This window comes from Lepidochelys olivacea, assembly GCF_965140295.1.
Source record: "Lepidochelys olivacea isolate rLepOli2 genome assembly, chromosome: 2".
NCBI lineage: Eukaryota > Metazoa > Chordata > Testudines > Cheloniidae > Lepidochelys > Lepidochelys olivacea.
This window is the reverse complement of record NC_140412.1, coordinates 262,699,761-262,723,233: the sequence shown is the minus strand read 5'-3', so window position 1 is coordinate 262,723,233 and position 23,473 is coordinate 262,699,761. Positions and strand designations below refer to the sequence as shown.

The window sequence follows — 23,473 nt, the reverse complement described above, 5'->3', positions numbered from 1 at the left end:
TTCTGCTTCAGCTGATAAAACGAAACATGGAGTAGAAGCAGGTTACCGGTCCACAGGCAATGTCTTGCCATCTCATTGAGGGCTGTGACCAGGTGGCAGGTTGAGAACCAGTGGCCTAGGCTAATATAGACTAATTGCTTGCCATTTGCAGTGAGACAGAGCAGCAAGTTCTTCCATTAGATCCACTGGTCCTCTAACCTGTCTATGTCATAGGCTAGTCCAGAGGAAACTCGTAATGGGACATGTCTACACGGGGGCCGGAGGTAGAATTTCCAGCTCAGGTAGACCTACCCATGCTAGCTCTGATTGAGCTAGCACGCTAAACATAGAAGTGTAGCTGCAGGCCCATGAGCGGTATGACGAGCTGGCTGCCCTGAGTGCAATCCTGTCAGAGACCTAGGTACATACTTGGGGGTGGCTTGTGTCATGGCAGCTACATTGCTGATTTAGTGCGCTGGCTTGTTCAGAGCTAACCTGTGAATGTCCACCCGAGCTGGAAATTATACCTCCAGCTCCAGTGTCAGTAACCCTGTGTTCAATCCTGAAGGTGTTTCTTTGCACTCCAACAGGGGTTCTCAAACTTCATTGCTCCGCGACCCCCTTCTGACCATAAAAATTACTACACTACCCCAGGAGTGGGGACCAAAGCCTGAGCCCACCCCAGCCCCACTGACCCGGGCGGTGGAGGGGGGACAAAACTGAAGTCCAAGAGCTTCAGTCCCAAGTGGGGGGCCTGTAACCTGAGTCCCAACATGCAGGGCTGAAACCCTCAGGCTTCGTCCTTGGGTGGTGGGGCTCAGGGCTTCAGTTTCAGCCCTGGGCTCCAGCAAGCCCAACCTAGACCCAACCCACAGTTTGAGAACCGTTGCACTAGAATGTGATTTGGTGCCTCTATTGTGAGACATTTCACAAATGTGCCTGCTGACGTCTGAAATACGGTAGCTGCCTGTCTTCATCTCTATTGACAAGAAGATACCCAGGGATGACAAAGCAAGGATTTGAACTGAACTTAGTGTTGTTTTCTCTTATACATCCATGTCTCTCTTTCCCTCTAGCGTTTCAATCTGCAAAGCAGACGTTCCCAGCTGCTACAGAGGGTGAGAGTGAAATAATGGCACCAGCAGAGCCTTTTCCAACCCAGCAAAGCTACGCCTTCCAGACAGAGATCAAAAGGTATAAAGGCCAGAAACCCCCAGTTAAAACACTCAAATGTTCAGGGGAAAATGCTTCAGTTTGGACCCTAAAACTCAGAAATGTCACTTTTATAAACCTACCGGCCACCCACCTGTTACCTGCCCATTTACCACTTTGTTTTAATGAAAACATCTCCAGTAGCACAGGATACTGGGCATTGCTTGGTTGCCCTCCTCTTGTCTGACTTGATATTGCCATCATTAAATGAATCCTGAGCCAGACCCTGCTCAAATGGACATGTGTAGGTCTCTCACTAACTCCATACACGTACTCACCAACCAGGGCAGATCCCACTCCTTCCAGGTAGATAAAGCTTGCCATTGAGCGCCTGGGGTTCATAGCAATTCAAATCCAATAGCCAGACATCAACTGTAACAGATCCATAGGCCCCCAGAATTTCGTTGTCCTTACTGTATCCCACACTGTGGCAGAGGAGAGGGGCTTTCCAAGAGGTGGGACGGAGGAGAAGATGGGGCCACTCAGGACTCACTCCGGGCAAGAGTCTCCATCACCTTGTAGAGGCCCCCCTCCAACACTTAGGAACTAGCCCATCCCCAAGGAATTTCACATCTGGGAATTAGCCAGTGTCCTAAAAGGTAAAAGACACTGAATCAGAATGTGGGGTCTAAACACTGGATTCTTGCTAAGAAGCCCAATAATGTACAGCCCAGCTATCCTCTGGGCTGGTAAAGGATTCTCTCTTAGGCTACCTTTACGCTTGTGAGCTCGAGGACGAGTCCCAGTTCACTGAGACGGATTGGTGCTAGCTGTCATCGAGCTGACACGCTAGAATAGTAGGGCAGCCATGAGCAGCAGCATGGGCCAGCCATGCTGAGTACGTCCCCATGGAGTTCAGGCAGGTTTGTACTCAGCACGGCTAGCCCATGCTGACACTGCTTGTGATACTCCGAAGACACTACTATTTTTAGCATGCTAGCTCCTTCACACCCCCAGCTCCAAACATAACATGTAAACATACCCATCATTACACCTATGCATGGCGGATATTATTCACAGGCACTAGAGGTCAGGCTTTTGCTGCTGCCATTAAAAGTAGCCATACACTTTCACTTTAAGGAAGTGCAGACTTACGGTCTCTCATGCCAGCCCAGCATGATCATAGTTTTCACTCCAGGGTCTGGATGCAAAACAAGCAGTAGGATGCTGTTGATCCTAAGGTAGGGCAGAACCTGGCTCAGGCTACCTTGTTCCAAGAGCAGCAGGAGAAGTTTAACTTGCCCCTGTGCTTTTGTTGCTCCAGGGGGCGTTTCAGCATCGTCAGACAGTGCAGGGAAAAATTAAGCGGAAATGCGCAGGCAGCCAAAATTATCCCCTACCGGCAAGAAGACAAGCAGGCTGTGCTCCAGGAATATCAAGTCCTGAGGAAGCTTCATCACACAAATATAGTCCAGCTGCAAGGAGCCTACGTGAGCCCACGGCACCTAGTGCTGATCCTGGAATTGTGCGTGGGGCCAGAGCTACTCCATTGTTTGGCTGAAAGGTACACATCCCACTGTACCTGCTTTCTTTGAGGCTGGTGTAGCTAGTGAAGCATCTGTATTGTGGATTTTTGCCCACCTCTTCATTCTGGAGCATCTTCTTCCACCAGGTTTTCCCCCAGTCTAATCTCGTACTACACTTGTGATACATCTCCTTTACTCCCCTGAGACTTGTTTGGATCTTCGGCTTCTGTGGATCAGCCACAAAACCAGTACCTATGGAGCACCACCAGAGATGAAGGGCATCAATTATTTGAATGCGTCTGTTCGCTGCCTTGATTCCCACAGTCTCTCGTTAAATCCCAGCTCTCGAGTGGCCATAAAGAGGCTGCTCGTTCTGGCCGAGTGTAAATCCTACCTTTAAGGTGTAAATGTACAATAGATGGCATGGTGATTGTGTGTGGTTCAGGCAGCCTTTCCACCTATTCCCATTTCTCCTTCAGCCTCCCCCTAATGGCTGAAAACTGATCAGATGACATCTAATGAGTAAGAAGGGAAGGCTAAGCCCATGATCTAACCACAGGAGCTGCATTCTGGTCCCACTCTGCCACTGACGCCCTCTGCAGCCCAGTCACTTAATTTCTCAGCCTCAGGTGTCCATCTGTAATACAGGCATAACAATATTTACTTACCTTCCCCCAGTGGAGCTTCATGAGGGTTAATTATTAATGACTGTGAAGTATCTGAAGCTGATGAAAAGTGCTGATCCTATTAGGACTTAATGGGAATTTTCCTATTGACTTCAGTGGAACAGGAACAGGCCATTAAAATACACAGGAAGGACAGTTATGATTTTTACTGTTTCCTTTATCAGGACATCCTATTCAGAGGTGGAGGTCAGAGACTATCTATGGCAGATCCTCAGTGCAGTTGAGTTCCTCCACGCACACCACATCCTGCACTTGGATCTGAGGTCTGAAAACATGATAATTACAGAACCCAACCTGCTTAAACTCCTGGACTTTGGCAACGCGCAGTTCTACATGCCAGACAGAGTCATTACCATGGATAGGTGCATTGACTACGTAGAAACCATGGGTGAGTACGGTATGTCAGTGCTACGTCAGCATGGCCTCGGGCCCCTGCTAGATGGAAGGTCAAACTGGGACAATGGTGGGAGCGACACTTCATAGATGTGTTTGTAGATGCTCCCATTCATTGCCTGGCAGATGCTCCCGTTGGTTGCCAGCTAACAGGAAATTGAGGTCGGCCTCAATTCTCTTAAATTATTCCCACTTGTGCTATAATGGAGGTTATAGAACTGGATGTTTCTGCAGTGTCCAGAATTCACCGTGAATTTCCTGGTCTGGATGATGCTGGAATTCAGAAGGTTTTGAGTCTGCCTGTGTGCTAGCCCTGGCCTGCGGTTGGCTGGTGCAGTGGCTAGAACTGAGTGGAAACAGCAGCCTTCCCAGCTTGCTCGTTCCATTGACTCAGTGACTGTAACTCATAAATATCACATTGGTTGATTTAAAATGTGAGACAACCCTTGTGAAGCACAATGTCTCATCATGCAGTCACTGCATGGGCAAAAGCAATGAACACAGCACTAGATTTGCAATCTATACCTAGTAAAGACAAAGCTTTTTGAAGATGTGTTTGTAGGTCTCCATTTGTTTGGCTTCTTAAATGACTCAGGATATTCATGGGGTGTCATGCATCAACCTGTCCTCTGTAACAGACCTTCTCTTCCTCGACTCTTGGGAGCATAGCAAAGATTAAAACTATCACACTGAGCTTTTCTGCTAGAATAAATGTTCCATCTTGTAAGGAAACTCAACTCATACTGCTGTGCCTTTGTAGCTCCAGAACTGCTGTCAGAGCAAGGAGCCCTCCCGCAGACTGACATCTGGGCTGTCGGCATCACCGCTTTCATCATGTAAGTTGTTCCCTTGCAAAGAACTAGAGGTACAAGTGAATAATCACAATGACGACACAATTGGCATCACAGAAAAGTGGTGGGATCATTCACACGACTGGAATATCGGTATAGAAGGATACAGCTTGTTCAGGAAGGACAGACAGGAAAAAAGGGAGGAGGAGTTGCCTTGTATATCAAAGATGTGTATGTTTGCACTGAGGTTGAGATAGAAGAGGGAGGCAGACCTGTTGAAAGACTCTGGATAAGGATAAAAGGGGTAAAAACAAAGGGTGATGTTATGGTCGGGGTCTACTACAGACCAACTAACCAGGGAAGAAGAGCTGGATGAGGCTTTTTTTAAACAACTAACAAAATCGTCCAAAGCGCAGGACTCGGTGGTGATGGGAGACTTCAGCTACTCAGACATCTGTTGGGAAAATAACACAGCAGGGCACAGATTATCCAGCAAATTCTTGGAATGCATTGGAGACAACTGTTTATTGCAGAAGGTGAAAAAAGCTACTAGGGGAGAGGCTGTCCTAGATTTGATTCTGACGAACAAGGAGGAACTGGATGAGAATTTGAAAGTGGAAGGCAGCTTGGGTGAAAGTGATCATGACATGACAGAGCTCATGATTCTAAGGAATGATAGGAAGGAAAACAGCAGACTAAAGATAATGGATTTCAAGAAGGTAAACTTTAGCAAACTCAGAGAATTGGTAGTTAAGATCCTGTGGGAAGCAAATAAAAGGGGAAAGAGTTCAGGAGAGCTAGCAGTTTTTTAAAGAGACATTAAGGGGACAAGAACAAACTACCCCAAAGTGTAGGAGAGATAGGGATTATGGTAAAACACCACAGTGGCTTAATCAGGAGATCTTGGAAGTTTTTAAAAACAAGTTGGACAAACATCCATCAGGGATGGTCTAGGTTTTCTTGGCCCTGCCTCAGTGCTGGGTGCTGGACTCGATGACTTCTCAAGGTCCCTTCCAGCCCTACATTTCTGTGATTCTATGGGTATGTGTATACTACGAAATTAGGTCGAATTTATAGAAGTCGTTTTTTTAGAAATCGTTTTTATATATTCGAGTGTGTGTGTCCGCACAGAAAATGCTCTAAGTGCATTAACTCGGCAGAGTGCTTCCACCGTACCGAGGCAAGCGTCGACTTCCGGAGTGTTGCACTGTGGGTAGCTATCCCACAATTCCCAGTGGGTCTCCGGAAATGAGATTCAAAAGTTCGTGGTTCTTTTCCTGTCTACCTGGCCAGTGCATCTGAGTTGAGAGTGCTGTCCAGAGCGGTCACAATGGAGCACTCTGGGATAGCTCCCGGAGGCCAATACCGTCGAATTGTGTCCACAGTACCCCAAATTCGACCCAGCAAGGCCGATTTAAGTGCTAATCCACTTGTCAGGGTTGGAGTAAGGAAATCGATTTTAAGAGCCCTTTAAGTCAAAAAAGGGCTTCATCGTGTGGACAGGTGCAGGTTTACATCGATTTAACGCTGCTAAATTCGACCTAAAGTCCTAGTGTAGACCAGGGCTATGTATTAGCAGGAGTGTTGTAAGCAAGACATGAGAAGTAATTCTTCTCCTTTACTCAGCACTGATAAGGCATAATCTGAAGTATTCTGTCCAATTCTTCAGGAAGGATGTGGACAAATTGGAGAAAGTTCAGAGGAGAGCAACAAAAATGATTAATGGTCTAGAAAAGATTGAAAAAAATGGGTTTGTTTAGTCTGTAGAAGAGAAGACTGAGTGAAGACATAACAGTCTTCAAGTACTTAAAAGATTGCTATAAAAAGAAGGGTGATAAATTGTTCCCCTGAACCACAGAGGATAGGACAAGAAGTAATGGGTTAAATTGCAGCAAGGGAGATTTAGGTTGCACATTAGTGTAACCTTGCCACACCTCACCACCAGATGTCAGGGTGGAGCTCATCCTGACACTGCTTACATCAGGAAAAAACTTGCTAACTGTCAGAGTGGTTAAGCACCAGAACAAATTACCCAGGGACATTGTGGAATTTCCATTATTGGAGGTTTTGAAGAACAGGTTAGACAAACACCTCTCAGGGATGGTCTAGATAATACTTGGTCATGCCTCAGTTCAGGGGCTGAACTAGATGACCTATGGAGGTCCCTTCCAGTCCTGCATTTCTGTAATTGTGGATTGCATCAGTGGAAGGCAGCTTTAAATCCACTAGAGTTTCAAAGGAGATCCACCAGCAGAGATGCACTAAGGGCCTACTGCATCAGCTCAGAATAGCCAGAGTACAGTGGCATTCCAGCCACGTCCCTCCTCCCTGGCCACACACCCAGAACCGAGGGTTGTGAAATAGAGTGGTTTAAAGCTGTCTATGCTGGCTCCACACTGTCTGAGGTGAAAGGAGTACTCCCCGATGGGCTGCCTTTATAGGCTCTTTGCACAGCAGGATTGGTGTCAAGGGGCCATGTTGCAACACAGAATCAACCCACACCCACCTTTCGTGCATGGCTCGGCTCTCCAATAAAACTCAGCCAGCACGAGCACATTAAAACTACAGGAAGTAAAAAGGCAAACAAAGCATTCTAATGAACCCTTCCTCCAATAAATCATCTCGTCTTCCATTTCCTCTTCCCATACAATGCTTCACAGCACAGGTGGGGTCTGCTTCCTCGCACTGGCCCAGCACTTCCCAGGAGTGCTCAGCAAGGAACTGGGAACAGTCAGTTGCATTTACAAAGAGGCCTTTCCCCTCGCGTGTCGATTTACCCTCCTTTTTTGTGTTAGGCTGAGTGCCGACTACCCCCTCAGTTCTGATGTAGCCTGTGACTTTCTGAGAATCACCAAGAAAGGGAAGGTGAAACTTACCAGATGCTACGCGGGTCTGTCCGGGGGGGCCGTGACATTTCTTCAAAGCACGCTGTGCGCAAATCCCTGGTAAGAGGATGTTTGCTTTCCAGCCTGCAAACCTGTGCAGGGCCCAGTTACTGCTCTCTTCTCTCTCTCTCTCTAGCCAGCTACCTAACTTCCTCTCACTGCGTGTCTCCCTCTGATCCAGACTCTTGTTGACGCTCTAGCTCTCTTCCTATCCTAGGGGGAGGCCATCGGTAGAGGAATGCCTTCAGGCTCCATGGCTCCAGGAGACGGGATTGGATGGCAGACAGCAAGTGGTAGTCACTTTCTCCACCGCCAAGCTGAGGAGTTTCCTAGCAGAACGGGAGAAGAAAAGGAGCCTCTTGTGTTCAAAGTATGGGCTGATGATCGCTCAGTGAACTGGGTGGTAGCCCAGTGAAGAATAGATTCCCCTCCCCTGCCCCACCCCACCCCGACAAATACTTGCACTGGGGGTTTGGAACCTAAGTGTCGTATCTGGTTACAGACCTGCTGCAGTAAACCAGTGACCCTGACGCCTTAGAGAGAGATTTGAGTGAGCAGGTCCCATTAGACATGAGTGAATGGGAGCTGGATCTCTGGGTTGCTTTGAAAATCCTTCCCTTAGAGTTCCAAGACTGCACATAATGCCGCTCAGTGACCTCCCCACAAGGTCCAGCAGCAGCACAGAAATACCAGACCCCCAGCCACATCATGAGCCTTTCGGACATTACTAAACAGACCCCCTGCGATAACAGCAGCTTCAGCTTCTGATCACCTGTGCTCATGTGATATGCAGGTCTAGTTTGTCTCTCAAAACCATAAGGAGTAAGTAAAAGATTTCCCTTGGAATGCAGCACTGAGCTGGGGCAGAGGAGGCTATTGAATGATAGTGCCCCAGGATGGAATCAGACTATATACATCTTCACTGTTTAAAAAAAAATCCATTGTGTGGCTATCAGATGAAATGTGTAGTGTGTGTGTGTGTTTGTGTGTGTGTCTTCTAGGCAAAGTTGTAGGTAACTGGAGCTATAAATAACATTTGTTCAATAGGGCATCTGATGTGTCTGTCACATAGTAGCAGGGGCTAGAGTTGACATACACAATCAGCATGCAACAGTGACTGGACCCAGTGTGTAACGTACCAGGGCCGTGTTCACGTACAGCCACCATAGTCATCCGTGAGGACTGAACCCAAGACAAAACACAGGCCTCTGCCACGCACACTGAAAAAGAATTCTTTCCTCTGGAAGTAGCGGGCTGCTAAGCCTGCCACTAGAGGGAGGCACGAACACACTCAATACAGGAGTGTTACATGCACAATCTGCACATTACCGCAGACAAGACTGTAACCGGGAGTCTCATGGTGCCTAGACAGTAACTGTCCCAGGTAAGCCTCCCTCTGACCAGGCCAGAATGAGCCATGCTACGTTTGTTTCCAATGGAAGTCAGTCTTGCGTGTACCTTGTACGACAGGAGATACATGGTTTTGCCTGTTCAAGAACAGCCATTTGTGGCCATCTTCCTGCTCGTGCAAGAGAAAAGGCACTGATATAGTCTTGATTTTTCAGTGGAAGACCAAATTAGCCCTTTGTATGCTACTCCTATGGATGGCCCAGATCATGCCGTCTCAGACACAAGCCAATTTCTTCTGCTATGCACTAACAGAGTGGCAGAATGTATAGCATGCATCATTGGGGGGTCTACACATGCCCCTGTGCATTGTGATATATGCAGCACGGACTAAAATCCTCAAAGGATTGATCCTTACCGTGATTATAACCACAGTGAATATGAGCTTTGGGACAGGTATTTAAAGTCTCCAGTCTTTATGATCGGAGGGAAAATATATCAGACACCTAGTAGCTTAAAGCAATCCCAACTTGCTTTATCTGAATCTGTTGTCTTAAAAATGTAAAACACTCTGTTAGGAGTTTTATGCCGATTTTGCAGGTCACTGCCATGATATATTGATACGGCTTCTGTAGGGTAGGTGGCCCCTGCAGGTAGAGACTTGGCACAATTAGGATTTTAGAGCGAGGCATTCTCTCTCAAATGAGCACTCTCAGAAAGAAAACTTTTGTCCACATCTGGGAGAGACTGTTCTGAAACTGCAAAGGGCCATACTCTGGGCCTTGAGTGAGTGGTTCATTGCAGTGAACTCTACTTTGCCTGGCTTGCTGTCGAAAGTGACCTCTGCATGCTACCTTTGTTGGCTGCACTGATCTGTGTCCGTGGGTACAGAGGAAATGCCCACTCATGGGGTGGCTTTCATAGGAACAGCTCTTCCCCGGGACAAACACCAGTTCCACAGATGCTCGGGGGAGATGTGACAACCCCAGGAATCTGCAGTGATGAAGTTAGGGTCATTTTTCCTTAATGCCAACCATAGCCTTTTAAATCAACCACACACAACACACGCCTTTTCACTGAAGCAATCAAAGTAGCACAATGTTTTCCATTATGCTTCTTCTACACAGCAAAGATCACTTATGCTAGACCGTTTGTTAGCAGTGCTTGCCTGCTGCTGGCGATGCCAGGTACATCCGGGTGTGATGCACCTGTCGTGCCACTGAATGTACGAGACACATCCAGGCAGAATGTACCTGTTAAGCTGCTGAGAATTCTGGAAATATCTAGGTGGAGCACAGCTGTTGAATGTGCTTGGTATATCTAGGTAGAACACACCTGCTGTGCTGCTGAATGTATCAGATGTATCTAGTTAGAATGTGCCCGTTATGCTGCTGAATGTGCTGGGTGTATCTAGGTGGAACACCCCACCCCCCACCATGCTGTTGAATGTTCTGGGTGTATCTAGATGGAACACCCCTCATACTGTTGAATGTTCTAGGTAGAACACCCCTCGTGCTGCTGAATGTTCTATGTGCATCTAGGTGGAACACCCCCATGCTGCTGAATGTTCTAGGTGTATCTAGGCGGAACACCCCCATGCTGCTGAATGTTCTAGGTGTATCTAGGTGGAACACCCCCGTGCTGCTGGATGTTCTAGGTGAATCTAGGTGGAACACCCCCATGCTGCTGAATGTTCTAGGTGTATCTAGGCGGAACACCCCCATGCTGCTGAATGTTCTAGGTGTATATAGGCAGAACACACCCGTGCTGCTGGATGTTCTAGGTGTATCTAGGTGGAACACCCCCATGCTGCTGAATGTTCTAGGTGTATCTAGGTGGAACTCACCACTGTACTGCCGAGTCCATGCTAACTCTTCCATTATGAAAGATGTTAATAGAAAATCATCAGCTCAATAGGTACACTGTAATACCACTATCACATGGGTTAACCCCTGCTTTAACTTAGGCTTCTGTTGGTACTAGCTGTACAGCAGTCAAAGGCACATGTCACAACAATGACCTTGACCTCATTAAGTACAGAATTTGCATGTCTAAAGGCATTCTGCCACTTGGGCGCCTGGGCTGTTGATTTGTAGCTCTTCTGATATATTTGGGAGATGTGGGAACAGAGTTACTGGAAAATGTATTTCAGTCTGATTTTTAAATAGAGGCCACAACATCCTGGAGTTTAGTGTCTTCCATTGTGTCTAAAAACTGTCAAGGATTGTTTTCATTTACATTTGATGGTCTTAGCATTGTATTTCTTTTGTGAATATAATCTCTGCGTTTATGTGAAATGACTCATGTGTCTATTGGTTCTGGTGTGGTCGGTTTATTTCACCAAATACCATTTGGTGACTTTCATTACAAACGGTGTTTTGCTCATAGTTCTGTATCCAGAAGCATTAATGGAGATGGGAGCAGGAAATCAGTTCCTCATGTGCTACCGTTTCATAAGATCGTGAAAGAGTGAGCGTGTTTAAATGGTGACAGCCTTTCCAGTCATATTTAATGCACATTGGTAAGATCCTAAAATGCACAGCAGTAAGGTTCCTTATGATGCTTGTACAGCAAGCAGCACAGGAAATGCGGCTGAAACTAGAGGACGTTTAACTAGACTGGGGAGAGCAGACACAGATTCAACAGACTATGAAGCTCTGAATTTCAAAGTTACATTGTCGCCATAGTCCAGTGTAGGAGAGGGTGCTTAGGTCTTAGGGCCCAATTCTGAGCTGAGTTCCGCTGAAGCTAGAGGAGTTACTTTGGATTGATACTGGTGTTACTTAGATCAGAATCTGGCCCATAGATTTTCAGGATGCTGTCTTCCCTCCAACTTAATATCATAGCAATCAGATGTGCTTTAGATTGGCACAGTCTCGTGCTTTGGTTTGATTTTTAAGGTGGAGAGGGGTCAGTTTGTGAAGGGAAAACCCATTTAAGAGTAAGATTCTTAATGTAGGTTAACATATATCAAGACCTGGGCTCATATCCCTTTTCTCTTTCTTATGCAATTCAAATTAACTGAGTTTGCTTCCCTAATTTGCATGCATTTTGAACATGTCAGAAGTCTGTGCACTCAATACTGTTTTGTTAAATAAACTATGTTGACAAAGAAGTTAGACCATAGTTTTTGCTGTTATTCTTTTCCTATAATTATAGTACTGTAGCATTCAGGTGTGTCAATCAGACTCAGGGCCCTTGTGTTCTAGGCACAGCACAAACACATCCTAGCTGGATGCATACTTAGTTCTTTACTTAGGACGATTCCTGCCTCCAAATCATTTTGGTTGCGCCTCTTCATATTCTTTCTGTTGGATCAACATCATTCACATACCGCGGTGCCCAGACTGAATACACCGTACTGGTCTCTCCACTGCCAGAGAGAGAAGTACTACCAAGTCCCCATTGCGTGATGCAATGCCTCTGGACACCAGCCCCGAACCCCATTGTTTTGTTTCGTTTTCAAGTCACAGCATATGCTTGAAATAAGGACTCATGCTCCTTTCTGGCTCCTTTTCCTGAGCCTGCAGTGAAGCCATAGACCTGAGGGCAATCTCGTGGCTAAAACTATGTGCCATGGGAAACAATCCTCCAGGGCAGGGATGTGGGGGAATATCCACCAGAGGATACAGGCTCCTGCAGGGAGCAGGGACAGAGGGAGGAGGGGAAGCCAAGGAACACAGGGGATCGTGGGAGACAATAGAGGGAAGGAAGCAAGTGGGGCGCAGCCAGCCTGAAGACTCGGTCAATTTCCCTTCTGTTGCGGCAGAGCGGGCCCGGCTGGGCTGCACAGGAGCCGCAGCCATGGGAAAGCCCAGCCCTCCTCCACCTCTGAGACCTCGGCCCCCATCCTGCTGCTGCACCCCATGGGGCCAGGGGGCTCCCAGCGCCCCCCCGCCTCACCTGCACAGGCAGCACCGCTCGTGGGCAGAGGGAACCAGCACCTGCCCTAGCAAATCCCCATCCTCCGGGGATGGGCATCGGGGCAGGGAGGCACCAGCTGGGGGTCCCCGGGAGCACCAGAGCGGCTGTTGGACCTGCGGGAGAGTCTCTGCCAAGCCCTCCTCAGGTCCAGGGCACTCCAGGCTCAGCTCTTGGGCTGGGCAGCCCACACACACTCGAGTCCAGCGGCTCATTGCTCGCTTCCCCCCCGTGCAACCTCTTGGTTCACTTCAGTTCCTGCTCCAGAATTCCCCCTGCCCTGCCCTGCCCCACTCCAGGGAAGGGCCCTGCAGCAAGTGGTGCTGGGAGAAGCCCTGCCAATGCACCTCCAAAGCCAGGGGCTGGCCCACGGTCCTTGCCCAATCGCTGGTGCAGCATCTTCCCTCCCAATGCATCAGAGATCACTCCACTGGGTTACTGCAGGAAGTAGATCATTAATCTAGTCCAGCTCTGGTTAAAGGTCGTACCAGTCAGCCAGGTGATTGACGCATCAAATCCAATGTTTATTCCATGTTGTTGCAGCCCCGTTGGGCCCCAGATATTAGAGCGACAAGGTGGGTGAGGCAATATCTCTTATTGGCCCCACTTCTGTTGATGAGAGAGAGAGAGAGAGAGAAAGTTTTCCGCACAGCGCTCTTCTCACCCAGATCTGAAGACAAGCTCTGTGTAAACGGGACAGCATGTGTCTGTCACCGACGGCAGTTGGAGCAATAAATGATCTTACCTTCCCCACCTTGTCTCGCTAATATTTATTCCACCCAGGAATTGGTTTCCAGCACATTCAAACGTGAAGGCAACTGGGAAATACATCAGCAGGCAAAACCCCAATCAGGAATCCAGCTAACCAATCATATCGAATGACTCACATTCGTGACCTGTGGCTGTTCCTTTCGCAAAGAGCTGGGGGAAAGGGGGAATCCTATTTTATTTGTTTCAGACTTGACAGCTGGGTGCAGAACACAGAAGCAACATATCAGGAAATGTCCATGCAAAGATAATGCATTCAGTGGGCCCCATTCCAATCCCGCCGCCCCTTCCACGATGCCCACAAACTCTGTCCCAGAGCCTAAGCGCTGTGATTTAAAGGGATGTGAGATTGCTTTTGAAATGCAAAAAAAGGAATCTTTCTAAGTGATCTCTACCCCTGGGTCTAGAGTGGCACCACTCCAGGATTTCCCAGGAGCAACGCTTTGTTGCGGCAGCTGTTCTGGGAAATGAGTCCAGGTGCTCAGTAGATGCTGCAGCAGGGCTGGCCTTAGGGGAAATGGTGCCCTGGGCAAACGTATATTTTGGCCCCCCTGGCTCCCATGATAGTGAAAGGTAATGTGGGCGTAGCAGCCCTATTTCCCCTGGCCCCCGTGGGCATGGTACGCCCCATTGCCTCTGGCCCCTGTGGGAGTTGCAGCCCCATTTCCCTGGCTCCTGTGGGCGTGGCACCCCCCCATTGCCTCTGGCCCCCGTGGGCGTAGCACCCCCCCATTGGGCCTGGCCCCCGTGGTTACCTTTTCAGTTTCTCTGAGAACTTGTCAATAACACTGGAATCACCATGCGTTGCTGTATCTGGTAAGTGCAACTCTCCACAGGCTGGGCTCATTCCAGGTTCCAAGGTAGACACAGTTGTTCTGTGTGCCTGATTCGCTGCCTGGACCTAACCTATTTAGGGTTGAGAAGGAATTGTCCCCTAAGTCAGATTGGCAGAGAGACCCTTGGGGTTTGTCACCTTTCTCTGCAGCATGGGGTCACTTGCAGGTTTAAACTAGTGTAAATGGTGGATTCTCTGTAACTTGAAGTCTTTAAATCATGATTTAAGGACTTCAGTAACTCAACCAGAGGTTAGGGGTCTATTACAGACAGGGCCGTCCCTAGAGGGGCGAGGCAGAAGTGACAAATCCATCACTTCTGGGACCGACCGCGCTGGGCAGGGGAGGTGGTGCCTCCCCAAACAGACAGGTGTGGCCCCACCCACACTCCACCCCCCCCTTCTGCCAGGTGTTGTCGGCAGCAAAAAGGGCCAGGTTCAATTTTCCAGGGGATCCTTCTAATGACTTACAAACCACCAGCTCAAGTCCCTTCGGAGACCTGGGAAACTATACACCATCCTGGGTGCCCCAAAGGGCAATATTTCTCCACCCCCAAGCCCAGAGTCCAGGCATTTGAAACCAAGAGGACTTTAATAAAGGGGACACAACAGAATGAACTGGGGGGGGGGGGAGCTACAATTTACAAACTAACAATATTAGGTAAGACTCAAACATGGTTAGGGTGACCCCCTATGTGATATCAGGCATATGTGATATCAGCCTCTTGTGCCTTCCTTTCCCAACAGGATTAAGAGCATTTTATTGCCCCCAAACTCAAAACGTTATTGTATGTTAACCAAAATAGCCCAAACTGTCACATAACTGAAATGCAAATGAGGTCTAGCCCAATCATCGATTCGAGATTTTTTTGTCGTTGAGACCTTTCAAAAGTAGCCCAATCGACAAAAAATCACTGAGGTTTGCAACGTTGCGCCAGACACATTGCAAAGAAACCGATTCTTGTGAGATTCTCACTCCACTTTTGCAAACACCAGAAGTTAGGCTAAGAATCCAAATATAGGGCACTCAATTGAACTTTGAAATTTGGGGGAGCGGGGTGTATTCATCCATCACTGTCATAGAATCATAGAAATGTCGGACTGGAAGGGGCCTCAATAGGACATCTAGTTCATCCTCCACACTGAGGGACCATCCCTGACAGGTGTTTGTCTAACTCAGTGGTTCTCAACCTATTTACCATTGTGGGCCGCATCCAATACTACCTGAATGGCCCTGAGGATGTCACATGGGCTGCAGCTCTGTGCTGACTGGGCCACAAGCGGCCAATGGGTTGCAAGTTGAGAACCACTAGTCTAACCTCTTCTTAAAAACCATGAGTGATGGAGATTCCACAGTAGCCCTAGGTAATTTGTCCCAGGGCTTAACTACCCTGACAGCAATGGGTTTTTTCCTAATGTCCAACCTAAATCTCCCAGCATGATGTTCTTTTTTTTTTTTACATTGCCCATTATCCTATTGAGTCAGACCCCACCTCATGGTGGTGTTAAAAAGAACCTTGTTACAGTAGTGGGTTAAGTCCAAGGGGTAAACGCTTTCTCCCATTCCCACTTGGCAATAGTGAGGCTCTGTTAATTGTTTCAGGAGCAGTTCAGCTCAGAAAACAGAACCTGCTTCTTCTCTGTGTAATTCTATAGTGTTGTTGGGTATAAGGGGAAAAAGTAACAAGGAGCTCTCACAACAGACACAGATAACAACATGGGAAAAGATACAGGTACGATCTCTACAAAAAGAACAGGAGGACTTGTAGCACCTTAGAGACTAACAAATTTATTTGAGCATAAGCTTTCGTGAGCTACAGCTCACTTCATCGGATGCATTCAATGGAAAATACAGTGGGGAGATTTTATGTACACAGAGAACATGAAACAATAGGTGTTACCATACACATACCATATGATCTCTGGTAGGGAAGAAACCGAAGAGCAAACAGGGGAAGGAAGAGAAAAAAGAGTAACAAAAGCGAGAGAGAGGTAGAAAGTTGCATTGGCTAAAGAGAATGTTAATTGCTGCTATGGTCCAATTAAATGTAGTGCACCTATGTGCTTGGTTATATCTTTGGAATGCATCAGATTTCCTTGCAGGTGATACTCTAGGATCTCCTTAGAACTTCTTCCCAGTTAATATTTTCTGTTGCCTAGGCTTGATTGTACTTAATAGCTGGTTCCTTGGCCCCAGACACAACACAGGTGTGTCCTGATGAGGATAAAGTATACTTTGCTCCTGCTGTTAGACTGAACCATGTTGTGTTCTTTAATCATATGAATCATCCAAGGTTCTAGCCTAGCCCAGGACACACCTGAAACACAGTTCAGTTCCCTTTATGTGGTCAAGACTGAATCACATTTTTTACCCAGGTCAGGGGAGTGTCGCATTATAGTTTGTTCCCCTGACATAGTAGGAATTACACTGTAAAAACAACTTTAGATCAGTTGCTATTATAGTGATTGTCACTTGGACCTGAAAGTGACACTCAGGGCTTGCCTACACAGTGAGTTAGTGCATGGCAAGCCAGAACTCTGCCGTGCACTAACTAGCCATATGGACTCTGCTACTGTGCACTAAAAGTTCTGCAGTCAAAGCACGCTACGGAACATTTAGTGCACAGTAGCAGGGACCACATGGCCAGTTAGGGTGTGGCAGGCTGCTGTATGGTAAATTCAGTTGACCTAGTTCAAAAAAGAAGTAGATCAGTTCCTGGTGGACAGGTTAATCAATGGCTCTTAGCCAGGATGGGCAGGGATGGTGTCCTGAGCCTCTGTTTGCCAGAAGCTGGGAATGGACGACAGGGGATGGATCACTTGATGATCACCTCTTCTGTTCATTCCCTCTGGGGCACCTGGCATTGGCCACTGTTGGGAGACAGGATACTGGGCTAGATGGGCCTTGGTCTGACCCAGTCTGGCTGTTCTTATGTTCACACTTTGGCTTGCTGTACAGTAACATCTCTTGTAGATAAGGCCTCAGGAGCCTGACTGATGACACGTGAGAAGGTCAGTGGGAGGCTGCAGATAGAAATATACATGATTTAAAAGCATCCCATTGTGCCTTCCTAACCTTGTAATCTTGCTGTTGTTCTATCATCTACCCTCTCTTGTTAGGTTTCAGAGTAACAGCCGTGTTAGTCTGTATTCGCAAAAAGAAAAGGAGGACTTGTGGCACCTTAGAGACTAACCAATTTATTTGAGCAAAAGCTTTCGTGAGCTACAGCTCACTTCCTCAGATGCATATCGTGGAAACTGCAGCAGGCTTTATATATACACAGAGAATATGAAACAATACCTACTCCCACCCCACTGTCCTGCTGGTAATAGCTTATCTAAAGTGATCATCAGGTGGGCCATTTCCAGCACAAATCCAGGTTTTCTCACCCTCCACCCCCCCACACAAATTCACTCTCCTGCTGGTGATAGCCCATCCAAAGTGACAACTCTTTACACAATGTGCATGACAATCAAGTTGGGCTATTTCCTGCACAAATCCAGGTTTTCTCACATCCCCCCCACCCCCATACACACACAAACTCACTCTCCTGCTGGTAATAGCTCATCCAAACTGACCACTCTTCAAGTTTAAATCCAAGTTAAACCAGAACATCTTGGGGGGGGGTGGGTAGGAAAAAACAAGAGGAAACAGGCCTGCTGCAGTTTCCACGATATGCATCTGAGGAAGTGAGCTGTAGCTCACGAAAGCTTATGCTCTAATAAATTGGTTAGTCTCTAAGGTGCCACAAGTACTCCTTTCCTCTCTTGTTAGTTACTCAAGTGAGCCCTGATTCAGCACAGCACTTAAGCATGTGCTTAAATCCTTTGACTTACAGTTAAGTACTTGCTTAACAGCTTTGTTAAATTACAGCCCAGGTAACAAACAAGAGGAGAGGAGTGGGATGGGATGCTGGTGATAAAAGTAATAAGATTACATGATTACCTAGGGGTAGCTATGGGCACAGCTTGATGGTTCTGAATTGTAAGTTCTTCTAAACACAAGTCAAGCCCTGCCTCCACCAACTCTCTCATTCCTTCCAAAAGTTTTCTTCTTATTGCCTGTAGATGATCGGTGATTCTTCTCTTAAGATGTGTTTGTTATTTTACAAGAAATAAAAGTTAACCTTACTAAACATGAATGGTCAGGAACACTCTTCTTACCTCATGCCATATTTCCTTTTGTCCAGTTTTCTGTCACCTCCCCAGATCTTCATAACTTCTTAAAACCAATTGTCAATTGTTCACGAAGCTTTATAGTTCATTCCTTTAACAGCCTAGGACACAGCATGTAAAATTTTGTTTGAGTGCAAAGGAGCAAGAAGAGTTAGTCTGACCATACATGTCCAGTAAGCTTCCCTTCTATTCCCAGTAAAATCATGGGGAAATGTTAAATCAAAGCCCAAATAAGTAACACACAAGCTGAGGGCAGTTGGGTGAAAATTTTTCCTGTCATCTGGACTGACTGATTTATGTATGTTCAAATTTTCCAATTTTTTATCAAGAGGTATTTTACAAAGCTTGTCTTTCATTGCTTCCTAATTGTACAGACTTTTACTCCTGAGGCTAGATTTAGAAAAGGAACAGAATAGCTCACGTATTTGTGATTCCTCAATTTTATTTCCCTCCTAATTTATTAATGGAACTACTTTTCTAGGAGTAAAATTTTCAAAAGCAGCTACGTTTTTGAAAATACCTTTAAAAATCTGTCCACAGGTCACTAAGTCACTGAAAATGGGAATTAGGCACTTTTGAAAATTGTACATATACTACTTTTTGCTCTGATATATTTGTAAAAGTCCTTTTCCTGCTCACTTAAGTGGAGCAGCCAAATGAAACAGGCAAGACCTCTGGATTGTTCCATTTTCTTATCAAGCTGAGTATTGGGAGGAGAGAAGTAAGTCCTAGGAAAATGTCACTGTGCCAAATTGCCAGATTCATTCCAAATACAACCTCTGCTTTAAAGAATAATAATTCCTGGGACCTAAACAGGCTGACAGCATTCTTTTAATAAAAATAAAATTTAGCAAAGTACAGCGGGATTATAGTCAAGACAATTTTAAATTAATCTCTGGTATCCTTGTTCCTAATCCCTATATAAAGAATGTATTTGTCCTATGTCCATTCAATATATATTTTAATAGAAACATAGAATATCAGGGTTAGAAGGGACCTCAGAAGGTCATCTAGTCCAACCCCCTGCTCAAAGCAGGACCAATCCCCAATTTTTGCCCCAAATCCCGAAATGGCCCCCTCAAGGATTGAACTCACAACCCTGGGTTTAGCAGGCCAATGCTCACACCACTGAGCTATCCCTCCCCCCATATCTAAATGCACAGTCAGACATTTCAGATTTACAGTAAGAAGAGTGGAAGAAATAAAAACCCATAAATCCATGCTAAGGAAACTCTCCCTATTCCTATTTTCCTTCAGGAAATTCACTAACACTCTTGTTTTCTTTGCATGTCAGCAAGCATTCACTTACACAGCCCCTTACAATTCTGTAACAGGAGATAGGGGAATTTCTGCAGTGAGTCGGAGAGTTCCAAGGTGAGAGCAACATGTAGAGTGAACATTAACGTTCTGAGCAGTGCTGTGTTGCCAAATAAAGAGACAGGTTATAATAACCATCTAACAGGTATGGAAGATCTTTACACAGACCAATCTCTTCTGTAACTTTTATTGCAATTCAGCTTGACAAATCAATCCCTCTTGACTGAATTATGGAGCCAGTACGCAACAGGGCTGCAGCAGAAGGGGGTCATGTTTTCAAATTAAATACGCAGACGGTATTTAAACTGGACATCGTGAGTGGGCTGCATCGAACCAAATCCCCATCGGCTCACGTCTATCGGAGGGATCTCCTCTTTCTCGTTAACTAGCTCCAACTCATAGTAAGACAACATCAGGAACACAAACAGTTTTATTTCATTGACAGCAAAGAACCGTCCAGGACAGATTGAGGTGCCTGCCCCCCAGGGCATGTTAAAGTATTTCAGCTTTTTCCCATTCTTGTAGAAATCTTTTTTGGTGCCATCTTGGTTCAGGAACCGGTTGTATTTGAAGGTGTAAGGCTCAGGATGGACTTCGGGGTCCATCTGCACTGCGATGTAGGGAAACAGGGCTACCCTGTCCCCTTTGCGGAGGGCGTACTCCCTGCCATTGGCCATCTTGAGATTCAGGTCCTCAACCACTGCTCTGATCAGAATGGGAGCTGCTGTCAGGCGCAGGGTCTCATCCACTGCGCTGTCCAGAAGAGGGGTTTTCATTAACATGTCCCTGGTGATGTTAACCACAGGGCTACCTGGCTTCACTTCCTGGCCAGCCTCTCTTAAAACTTTGTCCACTTCTTCCCTCACAGCCTGCATTGCTTTGGGATGCTTCATGAGATACAAGAGAAGCCAGAAGGAGCTCGGGCCCGTGTTGCCTTGGGCCGCCCAGAGAAGCAGAAACATGAATCGGTCCCGCATGTACTCAGGCACCCCAAGCTCTGCCAGGAACTGTTCTTGGTCACTTACCCACCCGCTGATGTTAGCCTTCTCACGGCTGTTCTTCACAGAAAGCAGCTTCCAGAAGAGCCTCTTCAGCCTCTCCGCTTCCATTTTATCCTTAGGGGGCAGCACAGCATAGGCCAGGCGGGGGAAGAGGAGGTCGTACTTCCGGAACTCATCAAACAGCTCTTCTGAGTGGATGAGATCACGCTCCTTGGTTTTCTCCTTACTCTCTGTCCCTGTGCCTGGCTCGTTTCCAAACAAAGCCAGGTAGCCAGCTCTGAAGACAATGTTGTAGCTGTAGTGGAAGAGCCCATCCTGCTGCCAGGGTCTCTCTTCTCCTGAGTCCCTGTTGTGAAACATGAGGGTCTGCAAATTCTCCATCATGGCCTCAGTCATGACCACTAGCCCATCTCCCATGAGGTGTTTTGTGCTTGACACCTGAATAATCTTATGGTCATTTTTACACTGTTGATATCCAAAAACCCTGGCTACCAGTTCTACGGCAAACGTCTCAAAGTCGAGTTTGGCTTTTGACGCCTTCACTATGGCTCCAAAAGAGAGGGGGTCCATTAGGAAGGTGAAGTAGTAGCCTCCAATCAGCACTGTGAAAATGTCCCCATGTCTCCTCTGCATCTTTTTCAGGAACTCTGCGCTGTTCTTTCTGAAATCCAGCGCGTACCCCAGCCACGGAATGTGGCCTTTATCCAGTGGAGGCTCCATGGGTCTCCTCCTTCGAAAGGCTCCCAGGAGATAGAGCCCACCGAGAACTGAGGCTAACAGCGCACAGAGAACTGCCGCCCAGAAAGCCATTTGCTAGAGATCTGTGCACCGGAGCAGGAATTCCAGACAGACTGAGAGGAAAGGCTACAATGCTGTGTTTATAAACCCTTCCTGGCAGATGGCCAGTCACAGACTGACTCCTGACCTCATTCTCTGTTTGCAACTAAGACTAACCCTTCTGCTGACAAATGCTGAGCACTCCAGTTTTTATCCACGTCTCATTTACTAAAAGATCCACAAACTTTTAAGGCCAGCATGGGCAGTGTGTAATGGAGGCAGGGGGAGACTAAACCTCCCCAAACCTCATGCTGCCAGGGGCAGGACAGTGGGGTATTTGGGGCTCCCAGAAAAATCTCCCCTCACCACAGCCCTGGGGACATGGCAGGGGCACAGAGCTTTTCTGGTCTCGGGGCCTCAGTGGGGGGTGTGGGGGGAAGGAGCAAGCAGGGGACAGGGTCTGGGAGAGAGGCAGAGTGGGGGAAGAATGGGGGTGTAGCCAAGGGGGAAGGGCTCCAGGCTTGGAGCTCCAGCCAGGGCCAAGAGCTTGACCCCAGTGGGACCAAGCTCTCAGCCCCTTCCCCCCGCCCCCATACTCCCAACCAAGCTCTCAGTCTCCCAATGCCAGCTGGGGCCACAAGGGGGAGTGGTCAAGCTCTCAACCCCCTCCCCTCCCCCATAGCTCCGACCGAGCTCTCAGACCCCCCTGTCCCAGCCGGGGTCAGGTGGGGGTGGGGGGCTGAGAGCAGCAATCGGGGGGGGGGGGGTGGCCTCGGCTGGAGGAGGCGGGGCACGGAGCTAGCCTATGCAAGGGGAAGCTTCACCCACCACCCATGAAGCCCAGAAAGGACTATTATGGTCATCTGGAAGATATGTTGTATGGAGTCAAACACAAGCTTTTGGGCTCAATACAGGGGTACCTGGGTGTATTTCTCTGGTTTGTGTTGTACAGAAGGTCAGACTAGATGGTCTAATGATCCCATCTGGCTGTGAAATCTCTGCATTAATCTATTTTCATTTCCTGAATCAGAAATGTTAGAGAATTTCACTCAGTGATTCTGGCATCAGACAATGGGTTGTGACAATTTGCTGGCTGATACAAAAAAGTGGGACTTGTCCAAGTTGTTTGGAGAAGGGAAGGGGTCTGTTTGAGCAGGAGAGAGGATGAGGGGTCAGCACTGGGATAATTTTAGGACAGATGTTGTGAGAGGGAAGGACCCCAACACTCCAGGCTCTGAGGTTCCCCAACAGCACAATGGCCTGCCATTGCCCACAGATAAATAGTCAGATGCAATTACAGGGCCCAAGCCTGCAACGCCTTTCAACATGTGAATACGAATTTGCATAATCAGGTCCAAAGTTTGAGTAGTATCCTAATAATTACTTCTTATGTAGTGTTTTTCATCAGTAGATCACACAGCACTTTAGCAACCAGGTCAGTATCATTATCCCCATTTTACAGATAGGGAAACTGAGACACAGAAGAGGAACGTGATTTGCCCAAGGACACCCAGCACAGTTGGGAATAGAGCCTAGTTCTCCTGAGTCCAGTCTAATGCTCCATCCAGTATGCACACGCAGGGGGACTGTCATAAATATAAAGGGAAGGGTAAACTCCTTTAAAATCCCTCCTGACCAGAGGAAAAATCCTCTTACCTGTAAAGGGTTAAGAAGCTAAAGGTAACCTCACTGGCACCCGACCAAAATGACCAATGAGGAGACAAGATACTTTCAAAAGCTGGGAGGAGGGAGAAAAACAAAGGGTCGGTGTCTGTCTGTATGATGCTTTGGCCGGGGACAGAACAGGAACGGAGTCTTAGAACTTAGTAAGTAATCTAGCTAGGTATGTGTTAGATTATGATTTCTTTAAATGGCTGAGAAAATAGCTGTGCTGAATAGAATGAATATTCCTGTCTGTGTGT

General features: G+C 47.2%; 2 protein-coding genes across 2 annotated transcripts in view; one reads left to right on the top strand and one right to left on the bottom strand.

The window, feature by feature from the left end:
• Positions 1–13,598, top strand: part of OBSCN (obscurin, cytoskeletal calmodulin and titin-interacting RhoGEF) — a gene marked incomplete at its 5' end in the record, with an annotated part of 294,967 nt that extends 281,369 nt beyond the window's left edge. Inside the window, 6 exons of the mRNA XM_084618134.1 lie at positions 1,056–1,173; positions 2,456–2,695; positions 3,508–3,731; positions 4,497–4,572; positions 7,323–7,472; positions 7,630–13,598. Of these exons, the coding sequence (XP_084474260.1) occupies positions 1,056–1,173; positions 2,456–2,695; positions 3,508–3,731; positions 4,497–4,572; positions 7,323–7,472; positions 7,630–7,807 (986 nt within the window). The 3' untranslated portion in view covers positions 7,808–13,598. The remainder of the gene's footprint in view (positions 1–1,055; positions 1,174–2,455; positions 2,696–3,507; positions 3,732–4,496; positions 4,573–7,322; positions 7,473–7,629) is intronic.
• A 2,451-nt stretch (positions 13,599–16,049) lies between these two features.
• Positions 16,050–21,681, bottom strand: CYP8B1 (cytochrome P450 family 8 subfamily B member 1). Its single transcript, XM_084618135.1, has one exon. The coding sequence runs from the start codon at positions 21,582–21,584 to the stop codon at positions 20,055–20,057; it is 1,530 nt and encodes a 509-aa protein (XP_084474261.1). The 5' UTR covers positions 21,585–21,681; the 3' UTR covers positions 16,050–20,054.
• Between the last annotated feature and the right edge of the window lie 1,792 nt (positions 21,682–23,473).

What these genes read in the sequence shown, in the direction of transcription:
- CYP8B1 (XM_084618135.1), bottom strand. Translation starts at nt 21,584, where the DNA reads ATGGCTTTCTGGGCGGCAGTTCTCTGTGCGCTGTTAGCCTCAGTTCTC.